The sequence below is a fragment of the Megalopta genalis genome, chromosome 3, assembly GCF_051020955.1.
Source record: "Megalopta genalis isolate 19385.01 chromosome 3, iyMegGena1_principal, whole genome shotgun sequence".
NCBI lineage: Eukaryota > Metazoa > Arthropoda > Insecta > Hymenoptera > Halictidae > Megalopta > Megalopta genalis.
The window spans coordinates 34,003,763-34,015,781 of record NC_135015.1 but is presented as its reverse complement, the minus strand read 5'-3'; the positions used below and the strand labels follow the sequence as shown (position 1 = coordinate 34,015,781).

Below are 12,019 nucleotides of genomic sequence, written 5' to 3'. Positions count from 1 at the left end.
AAGGGAGCCATAACGAATTCCGACTTCGCTCTGACTCCCTTTCGGGTCTCTAAAGCAGCAACCTCCTCGCGGTGAGACCCGGGCAATCGGAATCATTCTCGATTCAGAAAATGTTGCGAATTGCAATGTGTTTTGTGTCGAGAATGATACCGAGCTAATAGCTGCAAACTTCTAGTTCTCTTTGATATTAATATTTTCTAATCATAGATGATGATATTATGCTACTTTCATTGATAATTAAAATGTAACCTTGACATATACCCTGACGTAACATTGGCATTACCGTGAGAAATTGAAATAGAACAAATACAGGGATGGCAGAATTAACAAAATGTTGTAGATTCATAAACCAGAAAGTATTATCTTAAATGTAGCTTACCGGGGTTGTTGAAAATTTTAATAATTGTAGAAATGACCGGCGTTTCAACACGTTTGCAGATATGTATACTGGACTGTGTGGTCGAGGATCCTACTAGGCGAAAAGTACAATTCGAATATAGCGCCACGGATTTCAAACGGAGCGCCATGCGTACCGATGCGCGAAATGGGTGAACCCGCAAGTACGGTAAAGCAGGCTGTCTAGATTTCTCGTCCGTGTGGACACACGCATAGAGCCCGCTAGTTTCGTTCTTTATTTCTCAATCTTCTCCCGTTTTCCTTCTGATGCAACTGCGTGGGTCTGGATGCGCATTAAAATAGTGTCGATAAAAATGCTTACTATGGTGAAGCAAAATTACTTACTGTGGTGAGGCATGACTTATCTTCTTTCATGAAAATGACGGTCAAGCTTGAGGCATGCTTGTGAACGGTACTTCCCAGACATTATCCGTTCTGAGCATGCGCGAGTCTTGCGTGTCGTTTCCGTTCGCGTCCATCTTCGTTTGAGTCCAGGCAAGGCGTGAGAGCTACATGGCTACGGATACGTCTCATGACTGATCAGTGTTAAAAAGAAAGTGAGATGGTAAGAAACTTCATAAACATTTAATTTTCACCTTGTTTCATCGATTTATATAATTTTCTAACGAGGAACATTTACGTTTCCTCGGAATTTTTCTGCAATCTTGAAATCGTATCATGCGCCGCATTGTTGACCACGTGTGATAGATAATTTCGTAGTGTATAAACTGTTCTAGCTCGACACTAATGCATATTCTATTGTTGTTTAAATCTTCGTGTTTTTTTCTCCTTACTATTCATTGAAACTGCATTGTTCGAAATTCGTTTCTAAGATTTGTTGATATTCCATTCGACGGTTTCGATTTTTCCATCCGCCATGTGCCGTGTCACCGACTCCATTCAATTCCGATTACAACAATATTCTATTTTTAGTTTACTATTTAGTTTACCATTGTGACTAACGAATGTAATTTATAATTTAATTATCTTTCGTTGTAATTTTACAGTCGTTATCAACGGCGCGACCGCTTGTTACGGTCTGGACCGACAAAAATGAGGCCTCGGGAGATACGATCTCTCTGCCGGCCGTTTTCAAAGCCCCAATTCGACCAGATATTGTGAATTTCGTTCATCAGCAAGTCTCAAAGAACAGCAGACAGCCATATTGTGTATCTAAGGAAGCTGGTGAGTGGTCTATTAACAAATCGGGACAATATAGATTGAACTTCGTACAACGCAATCAAAAAATTCCTAACAAATAATGAAAAATTAATTTCAACTTTGCCCTGTAAATTCTTTTCTCGTAAGAAATTTGTTGATTGTATTAAATGTGATTCTACTATGCTATAATGTTAAGTTCTTTTTAAAGAACTAATTACAGAATTATTAAATATAGGTTTCTTTTAATAGGTCACCAAACCTCTGCCGAATCATGGGGTACCGGACGTGCTGTAGCACGTATCCCCCGTGTTCGTGGTGGTGGTACCCACCGTTCTGGTCAGGGTGCCTTTGGCAACATGTGTAGAGGTGGCCGCATGTTTGCTCCTACAAAACCCTGGAGACGTTGGCACCGAAAGATCAACGTAAACCAGAAGAGATACGCACTGGTTTCTGCCATTGCTGCGTCTGGTGTTCCAGCTCTGGTACAATCCAAGGGTAAGCATCAAGTCACAACGTCAATTACTTCTCTCATATAACTTTATTGTCATGATGAATCGCTTGGTCCGTGTTGCTGATTGTTCACTGATTATATTTATAGCATTTTACCGAACGGTTTTACAAAATGTTGAATTATGTTCTCTCGATCTAGAACAGTTTTATATTAGCATTTATTTGCAGGTCACATGATCCAAGAAGTTCCAGAATTTCCCCTAGTAGTTTCTGACAAAATCCAAGAATATAATAAAACAAAGCATGCTGTTATTTTCTTGAGACGTATGAAGGCATGGAACGATATCCAGAAGGTGAGTGTATTTCCGCATAAGCTCGTTGCATGCGCACTGTAGAATGTCCGCAGCCTTGTTAAGAAACGTTTAACTCGGATGCTCCATCAGGTGCTAGAGAAATATGGTTGTCAGGCGTTCTTGACTAGTTAGTTTACTCACTAGAATGGGGTATAGATGACCAAACAAAAGCACAATGAATACTCTGTATCGATGTGCAAGAAAATAACTTTCCTTTTACTTATAGGTATACAAATCTCAACGTTTCCGTGCCGGTAAGGGTAAGATGCGTAACCGCAGACGCATCCAGCGTCGTGGACCTTTGATCGTGTACGGTGAAGACAAGGTATTAATCAAATGTAGAAACAAACACTTCATTCTATAGTTCAATTAACTAATAATTTGTTCGCCATTAGGGTATTCGTAAGGCGTTCCGCAACATTCCTGGCATCGACCTCATGAACATCAATAAAGTGAACCTTCTGAAATTGGCACCCGGTGGTCACGTTGGACGCTTTGTAATCTGGACGAAGTCCGCTTTCGACAAACTGGATGCTCTTTACGGAACTTGGCGCAAGGAATCGCAACTGAAAGCTAACTACAACTTGCCGTTCCCTAAGATGGCAAACACAGACTTGTCGAGGCTTCTGAAATCCGAGGAAATTCGCAAAGTCCTGAGAGCGCCAAGGCATGTGCTTCACCCTTTTAATAATTTGCATTTTTTATTTAGAACTCTTAAATGATGAGAATATTTGGTCCGTGTTACTGACTGACAGTGATAATTTTATTTCAAATACTGAGGAAATAAATAACGATAAAAATAAATAAAACAATGATAAAGGAAACAAATAACGATACATAATTTCCATTTACAGGAAGAGGGTGGTGCGCAGCGTGAAGAAACTGAACCCATTGTCCAACACCCGTGCAATGTTGCGTCTGAACCCATACGCCGCTGTACTGAAACGCGCTGCAATTTTGACAGCGCAGAGACGTCAACAGGAGAGAGACCTTATCCTGGCCGAGAAGCGTGGCGTAAGTATTATCTTTTACTGCCTGATTTGAACGCTAGAGTCTCGTTAATATAAACGTTTCTTATGCACAGATCAAGCTTCCAAAGAACGCTCCCTGCGTCAAATCGAAGTTGCTGCAAGAAAGACGCAGGAAACAGATGTTGGCTGCCAAGTTAGCCAAACCGAAGAAGCCAGAGACCGCAAAGAAGGCGGCAACAACCGCGGCTAAGCCAACGAAAGTCCCGAAGACTAAAGCGGCGAAAGCTCCGAAGACTAAGGCGGCGAAAGCTCCGAAGACTAAGGCGGCGGAAACCCCGAAGACTAAGGCGGCGGAAACTCCGAAGGATACAAAGCCCGCAGAGGAGCCCAAGAAATGAATTTTTGTCGACGATGCGTTGTTGACCCACTAGCTTTATTTGTTTTGAACAAAAGATGGGAAGACTGTAGAGGTGCGTCGTGTGAGCACCTGATATCGTTATTGCGCGATATTAACTATCTATCGGGTTGTAAGGCCGACTACGCTGCGCGACGGAATAGGACGATATCGTTGTCCGTTTACTTAAAAATGAACAACTGTTTTACTTAATAGTTCGTGAATTGATAGACTGAATGAGACGTAGACTAGAGTGACGAGCGATGTTGAATGATATGAACGAGGTTACGCAGGAGTAAAAAATGACTGGCCGAGGTGGTCAAGAGTTCTCGTTTTTATATGTTTCTCGTCGAGAGAAAACTTGAAGATCATTGGTTGATCGCGAGGTGGAAAGGGACCTTAGGAGTCCCGGTCGTACCCAGTGTCACAGGTAGCAAGACATCCCGGAAAGGGCGACCGAAGGGATGCGTGCTGGCGCACCTGTCATAAATTAAAGAAATGTTGCCGATGAAGTGTGCGTTATCCGAAATTGCAGAAATGGCTTTATTGTCGGAAAGGAGACGGCTCGAAGGAATTAGAAATTTAGAAACTGCAGGCGAAGGCTCCACGAAATTGAAGGCCTAACGAACGTGACTTTTGTCAATTGCACGTCGTTCGTTGAAGGTCCGTCAATTTGCCACGCTGCACCGAAGGTTCCCCGTAAATCAACTGTTTTTTAGGGATTGAAGAAAGGTAGTCCCCGTCCCGGAGAAAGTCGGGCGGACACAGCTGGAAAATTCCGTTGCAAGACGGAACAAGGCAACTGTAGGATGACGGCCTTGTAATTGATCTCAATCACCTGCGACGAGGATACAATGTAATCGGAAATACATGCACGCCATCACCGTCGACTATTTTTTCTTAAGCGGGGCGCGCACGATGATTTTGTCGTTGAGCACTTCCTCCGACACTTTTCTCGTGTTCGCCTCCGGCGGCATCTGAAAATTCAGGTTTCTGACACGCGACCAGTCCTGCGAACTGTGCAACTTTATGTTCAACGTGTTCTCGGTAGCCAGGGCAGCACAGGAGTGCCAAGCTAACCCGCACACGAGTGCAATTTTTGAGGAAAGAAATAAACAATAAAGAAATGGACATTTCTACAACCGAAGCCCCCCAGCTTAGACTTTTCTGAATCGAAATATCCAACTCCCGAACTGCTCACTCGAATATTTGCACGTCCATCTTACTTGATACGAACAGTTGTCACGAAGATATTCTGCCGCGCGCTAGGTTACTTGACCAGGGGAAGGTGGCGTGCGGGGCAGTCCCCATACTCGTAGCAGTTGCAGCAAGAACACTCGTCGAATACTGTAAATATCTCATCAATAATAAAGAAATGGACATTTCTACAACCGAAGCCCCCCAGCTTAGACTTTTCTGAATCGAAATATCCAACTCCCGAACTGCTCACTCGAATATTGGCACGTCCATCTTACTTGATACGAACAGTTGTCACGAAGATATTCTGCCGCGCGCTAGGTTACTAGACCAGGGGAAGGTGGCGTGCGGAAGTAAAATAAATAACAGGATTGATAAAAAGGATGTTTTATTTATTCAGTACCATTTAAAATTAATAAAAGTTAACAATATATTTGTTTCCTCTCCCTCCTCTTACCCCTCTTCTTCCTCTTCCACCACTTCCTTTTCTTTTTTCCACCCTCTTCTGGGGGCCATAAATATTTTTCTTTAGGAGCTTCTTCAGCTCTCTCTGCAACGTATAAGTATATATTATTATTATTATTTGTTATTATACATATTACTATATTATATTATATATAAAAGTATTTTTCATTTACTTACATTCGCTGCTACCAAATTAGCCAGGTTTGGCCTGGCCACCCCTCTGGCCAGTTGGCCAAGTATATTTCGCCATTGGGACTGTAACATAACAGCAGAATTAGAAGTATATATATTATAAATATACATTCTGTTTTGTACACATATATTGCATATACTTACTCTAGCGTTCAAATCAGGCAGTAAAAGATAATACTTACGCCACGCTTCTCGGCCAGGATAAGGTCTCTCTCCTGTTGACGTCTCTGCGCTGTCAAAATTGCAGCGCGTTTCAGTACAGCGGCTCATCGTTCTGGTCAGGGTGCCTTTGATAACATCTGTAGATGTGGTCGTATGTTTGAAAGATCAATGTAAACCAGAAGAGGTACGCACTGGTTTCTGCTGTTCTTTGAGACTTGCTGATGAACGAAATTCACAATATCTGGTCGAATTGGGGCTTTGAAAACGGCCGGCAGAGAGATCGTATCTCCCGAGGCCTCATTTTTGTCGGTTCAGACCGTAACAAGCGGTCGCGCCGTTGATAACGACTGTAAAATTACAACGAAAGATAATTAAATTATAAATTACATTCGTTAATCACAATGGTAAACTAAATAGTAAACTAAAAATAGAATATTGTTGTGATCGGAATTGAATGGAGTCGGTGACACGGCACATGGCGGATGGAAAAATCGAAACCGTCGAATCGAATATCAACAAATCTTAGAAACGAATTTCGAACAATGCAGTTTCAATGAATAGTAAGGAGAAAAAAACACGAAGATTTAAACAACAATAGAATATGCATTAGTGTCGAGCTAGAACAGTTTATACACTACGAAATTATCTATCACACGTGGTCAACAATGCGGCGCATGATACGATTTCAAGTTTGCAGAAAAATTCCGAGGAAACGTAAATGTTCCTCGTTAGAAAATTATATAAATCGATGAAACAAGGTGAAAATTAAATGTTTATGAAGTTTCTTACCATCTCACTTTCTTTTTAACACTGATCAGTCATGAGACGTATCCGTAGCCATGTAGCTCTCACGCCTTGCCTGGACTCAAACGAAGATGGACGCGAACGGAAACGACACGCAAGACTCGCTCATGCTCAGAACGGATAATGTCTGGGAAGTACCGTTCACAAGCATGCCTCAAGCTTGACCGTCATTTTCATGAAAGAAGATAAGTCATGCCTCACCACAGTAAGTAATTTTGCTTCACCATAGTAAGCATTTTTATCGACACTATTTTAATGCGCATCCAGACCCACGCAGTTGCATCAGAAGGAAAACGGGAGAAGATTGAGAAATAAAGAACGAAACTAGCGGGCTCTATGCGTGTGTCCACACGGACGAGAAATCTAGACAGCCTGCTTTACCGTACTTGCGGGTTCACCCATTTCGCGCATCGGTACGCATGGCGCTCCGTTTGAAATCCGTGGCGCTATATTCGAATTGTACTTTTCGCCTAGTAGGATCCTCGACCACACAGTCCAGTATACATATCTGCAAACGTGTTGAAACGCCGGTCATTTCTACAATTATTAAAATTTTCAACAACCCCGGTAAGCTACATTTAAGATAATACTTTCTGGTTTATGAATCTACAACATTTTGTTAATTCTGCCATCCCTGTATTTGTTCTATTTCAATTTCTCACGGTAATGCCAATGTTACGTCAGGGTATATGTCAAGGTTACATTTTAATTATCAATGAAAGTAGCATAATATCATCATCTATGATTAGAAAATATTAATATCAAAGAGAACTAGAAGTTTGCAGCTATTAGCTCGGTATCATTCTCGACACAAAACACATTGCAATTCGCAACATTTTCTGAATCGAGAATGATTCCGATTGCCCGGGTCTCACCGCGAGGAGGTTGCTGCTTTAGAGACCCGAAAGGGAGTCAGAGCGAAGTCGGAATTCGTTATGGCTCCCTTTCTTACAACGACGACTTATAAACTAACCCACACGCTCGCCAGCTAGCTAGCACACACCCACACTCACTCACACGTTCGCATATGTCAAGTACTATTGCGGACCAAGTGGATCGAAGAAGATGTCACTGATCCACGGGGACCAAAATGGATCAGTGCAGAAGACAGTGATTTTTTCAAAGTGAGAAACAAGTGCAAATGTTACAATAATACTTGTTAAAAATCAGAATAAATGTCCTATTGTTACTTTTATAAACTAATAGAAAGCAGCTGGTTTTTCTGCTCCGTAAATGTAATATTAATGAACTGTGCAACTCTATGCCTAAGAAAATGGCACCGATAAATGTTGGAATAAAAATCGGAAGAAGTTGAAAAGCTGTTGATCGTACTTATTGTATTGTGGTTATTTGTATTATATTTGTGGTGATTAATTCTTTGCTCTCGAAGCCATTTTAACTGTAAATCTAAGCTAATTTTTCTGACTTATAGTATTTCCATTTTGTATGACAAAGTGTATTCCGTGCATATGAAATTGAGACCTTCGAAATTACGTAGCCGATCGGTTTCGCAGCTCCCGGGCGTTTAACCCACACGATGTACGTGTGCGTGTGCGTGCGTACGTGAGTGTCGCGATATAAACATTGCGAATTGCGACCCTACTAGGACGATCGACTGACGTCAGCCGCTGGCCAGGACGATCGGCTGGCGTCGGGCACTGGTTGAACGAAACGAAGAAATTCGAAAGGACGCACTCGTAGGGAACGCGACAGAACACGACAAAACCCGACGAACGTCGTAACGCGCGAAGCCCGTAGTCGCTGCTCAATTAGTCGGAACTTGGCTATTGAGGGAACCAGTCGCATTTCAAGTAAGCTCTTCCAAAATTGTAATTATAATAAATTAAATTCTTAAGAATTAAGATATATTATGTAATTTTAAAGGAAAATTAATGCGTTAAGTTATAATATATTAAATTGTTACGAATTAAGATATGATATAATTTTAAAGGAAATTTAATGCATGTAATTATAAAAGATTATAAATTATTAAGATGTATGACGAAGTGTATTCTGTGCATATGAAATTGAGTCTTGTGGTGACTCGTAACAACAGTTACACTTTTAGCAATTACTTTTTTAAAATCTAAACCTTGTTAATATAAAAATTATCTTGGAACGTGGTACAAGAATTTTAGTGGTGCTTCACAGCCACCACTCGAGTGCAAAGGGTTAATAAACAAGGTGTCCCATTATTATGTTAACGCCCGGAAAGGGGTGATTCTTGAGATTATTTCAAGTAACTTTTTCCTTAGCGAAAATGCAATCCACGGCATTTTCGGCATCCACGGCGACCTTCGAAATTACGTAGCCGATCGGTTTCGCAGCTCCCGGGCGTTTACCCCACATGATGTACGTGTGCGTGCGTACATGAGTGTCGCGATATAAACATTGCGAATTGCGACGCTACTAGGCCGATCGACTGACGTCAGCCGCTGGCCAGGACGGTCTGCTGGCGCCGCGGCTGCTAGTATGGCCCGCTGACGTCATGCGCTGGCTAGGACCATTTGGCTGGCGTCGTGCGCCGGCTTGGACGATCGGCTGGTGTCGGCCGCTGGCTGGGACGATCGGCTGGCGTCGGGCGGCTTCGGGCGCTGCCTATGACAATCGGCTGGTGACGGGGGCTGCAGTCTAATTTCAACGCGAATTTCCAAGTGGTTTCCAACCATTTCTAAATCTTTTCCAAATGGAAATTAATATTTTCGATTAGAATCTGAAATGTGTGTTCCTCTCTCCTACTACTGTCTTTGCTGCTGCTATTGCTACTCCCCTACTGCTGTCTTTGCTGCTGCTATTGCTACTCCGCTCCTACTTTCGTTTGCTTCTACCTACTACAAATTCCAGAACCAACATCGCATCGAAATGTAAGTCGCATGCTCTTATTTTACCAGTATTTTTCTCAATTTTTCGAGTACAGTGACAGTGTACTCGAGTACAGTGCGAATTCTATCTCATACCTAGTTAAGATGTTTTCTTTTCGATGATTCGCGTTTTCCGTTTGAATTTAATTATCGAGTGATTAAAATCGCACGCATTCGTCGAAACAGATTGATTTTGAAGAATAACTCGAAACTCATAACCCCATTTTAGCTAGGATTTTCAGGTCCTTTATTTTCAGGTTAATATAAAACTATTGTAAGCCAAAGATTATTGTGTATATTATCATGTCTATTATTATGTATATGTATTGTTAATTGGTCACTGTACTCGCTGCAATAGTAATAGTAGTTCTTGTAATAGTAGTAGTAGTAGTAGTAGTAGTATTTGGGCAGGCTTTGCCGTCCCAACGATCAGCGCAGATGGGCACATCCGCGACTTGCAATAGCGTTGCAAAATAATTTCGCGTTGTTTCGCTTCATTTTCAACAGAGATCAAAATTAGCGTAGCGAATAAAACCATCGCGATTATCATTAGCATTGAAATTATTATTATAATAAATACGTTCGCGTTTCAAGTTAGAAGATTTCGAAGATCATTAAAGTCCGACTCGCTTTTGCATCTCTGTTCATTGAATTAGCGTCGCGACGACATAATCGCGTTGCAATAGTTTACCTTCCGACTTTTCAGGTGCCCATTCCGCAGCTGCAACAATGAACCAAGGTCCCAACGATCGGCTCGGTTGGGCACATTGCGATTTTTGCGAGAAGAAATTAACAACGCGTTGTGTTAGCGTCGCGAGAAATTGCCAATGCGCTGTGTTAGAGTTGCGAAAATTGCCAACGCGTTCTATTAGAATCGCGAAATAAATGCCGCACTGCGAGTAGCCTTTCAAAGGATCGCTGCATCATTTCTTTGCCACTTTCACTTTGATTTTCTCTCTGGCATACAAAATCAAATTGTAATTCTCATATTCGGAGTCAATCTCCTCACGTGGGGGGGGGGGGGGGGTGCGTTAGCGTTCTTAATTTAAGTTTGTTAGATTTTGTTTTATCAATTTTCTCAAAAATTACACTCGTGTGCGGGTTAGCTTGGCACTCCTGTGCTGGTCTTAGGTTTTCTATTTAATCCTGGTACCCTCTCTCTTTTTCTATTCTGAGACCCGGGCAATCGGTATCATCATCGACCTAGAAAATGTTGCCAATGGCAATGTTTTTTGAGTCAGGGATGATACCGAGCAAATAGCTGCAAACTTTATATTGTAAAATAGTGTGCATTGTAAAAGTGTGTGGATTTATACTTCAAGTCAGGGCTCGAAATAATGTTTCGTTCGAAAATTGTTGATATTGGTATTCCTCCGATCGTTGGTCCCTCAGGGGCTCGCTTGCGGGAGGGGCCCGCAAGTGAGTACGGGGGGTAGCGTCCCCGAGGTACCCGAGGCGCTTGTAAGTTGTTAGGGTTCTGAATTTAATTTTGTTAAATTTCATTTTCTCCATTTTCTCAAAAATTGCACTCGTGTGCGGGTTAGCTTGGCACTCCTGTGCTGGTCTGAGGTTTCCTATTTCGCCTTGTATTCAAACTAACTCGAACTCAATCATTTCAGGCTCATTACAGAGATTATCATCCGCCGAGGGATTATCATCCGTCGAGGGATTATCATCCGCCGTGGGATTATCATCCGGCGTGGGATTATCATCCGCCGATCGATTCGCCTTAGTTATTAAGTGCATGCGAGTTAGTTGATATGTGTGTGTGTGGCTTAGTTTAAGATTATTAACCCCTTGCCATACTTTAACGAGTCTAGTTTTGAATAAAGATTTTTCCTAAGAATGAACATTATTTTATATTTTCAATTTCGTCTAAATTTCTCTTCTTTTCACTACAATATTTACTTGTTTAATGAAATGTAGTCTCACAATAATTAGAAATTTTCTTCTCCTTCTGAGAAATTATTACAATCAGGAAACTTCTAGTCATCATAAATTTAAAGAAAATGGTACGACTAGGGGTTAAGATCGCTCAGGGGCCCCCGACCCACGGGAGCGCCCGTTGGAGGCACGGGGTGTTGCGTCCCCGAGGTACCCGAGTCGCTAAGTTCGCATATGTCCAGTAGTATTGCCTTAGCTTTCCTTTTTCTCGTCTCGTTTTTGACTCCGCTACAGCAGAAAGCTGTGGTGGCCTTGCTTGCGCAAACTCTTGGGTAAGTCCGGACACATCTCGATGTTCGACGAGTGACCATGTGGCGTGGTGATTCGAACGCGGACCTTCCTTCTGGGGAGGCTCTCGCTTCGCACATTCGCAATGTAAGCCGTCCTTAGCTCTCTCTTGGGGGCGGGGCGCAGGGCGAGAAATCCGATCCATTGTGGGATGATCCAACTTTGGATCATCATTCCCCATGTGATCGCGCCGGTCATCGAGATCTGCGCGGCTCCAGACTTGTGCGAGCATTGTACGCGTCGCGTCACCCTCGAGTCAGTGCCTTCTGGACTGACACGCAATTGTTTCTCACTTTAAAAGAATCATAGCCTTCTGCTCTGATTCGTTTTGATCCCCATGGATCAGAGACTTCTTCTTTGATCCACTTTGGTCCGCAAAAG

The 12,019-nt window shown here is 42.3% G+C and overlaps 1 protein-coding gene and 2 long non-coding RNA genes across 4 annotated transcripts; 1 reads left to right on the top strand and 2 right to left on the bottom strand.

The window, feature by feature from the left end:
• Window positions 1-802: 802 nt before the first annotated feature.
• On the top strand, window positions 803-5,121 carry LOC143259246 (large ribosomal subunit protein uL4-like). Of its 2 annotated transcripts, none has more exons than XM_076520693.1 (8): window positions 803-961; window positions 1,404-1,581; window positions 1,807-2,052; window positions 2,236-2,360; window positions 2,587-2,685; window positions 2,756-3,027; window positions 3,215-3,374; window positions 3,445-5,121. In XM_076520693.1, the coding sequence occupies exons 1-8, from the start codon at window positions 959-961 to the stop codon at window positions 3,727-3,729; spliced, it is 1,368 nt and encodes a 455-aa protein (XP_076376808.1). In that variant the 5' UTR covers window positions 803-958; the 3' UTR covers window positions 3,730-5,121. The 2 variants fall into 2 exon arrangements, with proteins under 2 accessions (XP_076376808.1, XP_076376809.1); XM_076520694.1 differs by having other exon boundaries at window positions 2,756-3,031; window positions 3,219-3,374.
• A 172-nt stretch (window positions 5,122-5,293) lies between these two features.
• Window positions 5,294-5,905, bottom strand: LOC143259247 (uncharacterized). The gene is made up of 3 exons (XR_013033059.1): window positions 5,762-5,905; window positions 5,565-5,642; window positions 5,294-5,472 (listed from the first exon to the last, which is right to left on the bottom strand). It is a non-coding gene; the product is annotated as an uncharacterized LOC143259247 (long non-coding RNA).
• Window positions 5,906-5,908: 3 nt separating this feature from the next.
• Window positions 5,909-7,434, bottom strand: LOC143259248 (uncharacterized). Its single transcript, XR_013033060.1, has 2 exons — window positions 6,531-7,434; window positions 5,909-6,088 (listed from the first exon to the last, which is right to left on the bottom strand). It is a non-coding gene; the product is annotated as an uncharacterized LOC143259248 (long non-coding RNA).
• Between the last annotated feature and the right edge of the window lie 4,585 nt (window positions 7,435-12,019).

Excerpts from the sequence above, each read along its gene's own strand:
- LOC143259246 (XM_076520693.1), top strand. Across the intron at positions 3,028-3,214 it reads AAAGTCCTGAGAGCGCCAAG|GAAGAGGGTGGTGCGCAGCG; the intron begins GCATGTGCTTCA and ends TTCCATTTACAG. Across the intron at positions 3,375-3,444 it reads TCCTGGCCGAGAAGCGTGGC|ATCAAGCTTCCAAAGAACGC; the intron begins GTAAGTATTATC and ends TCTTATGCACAG.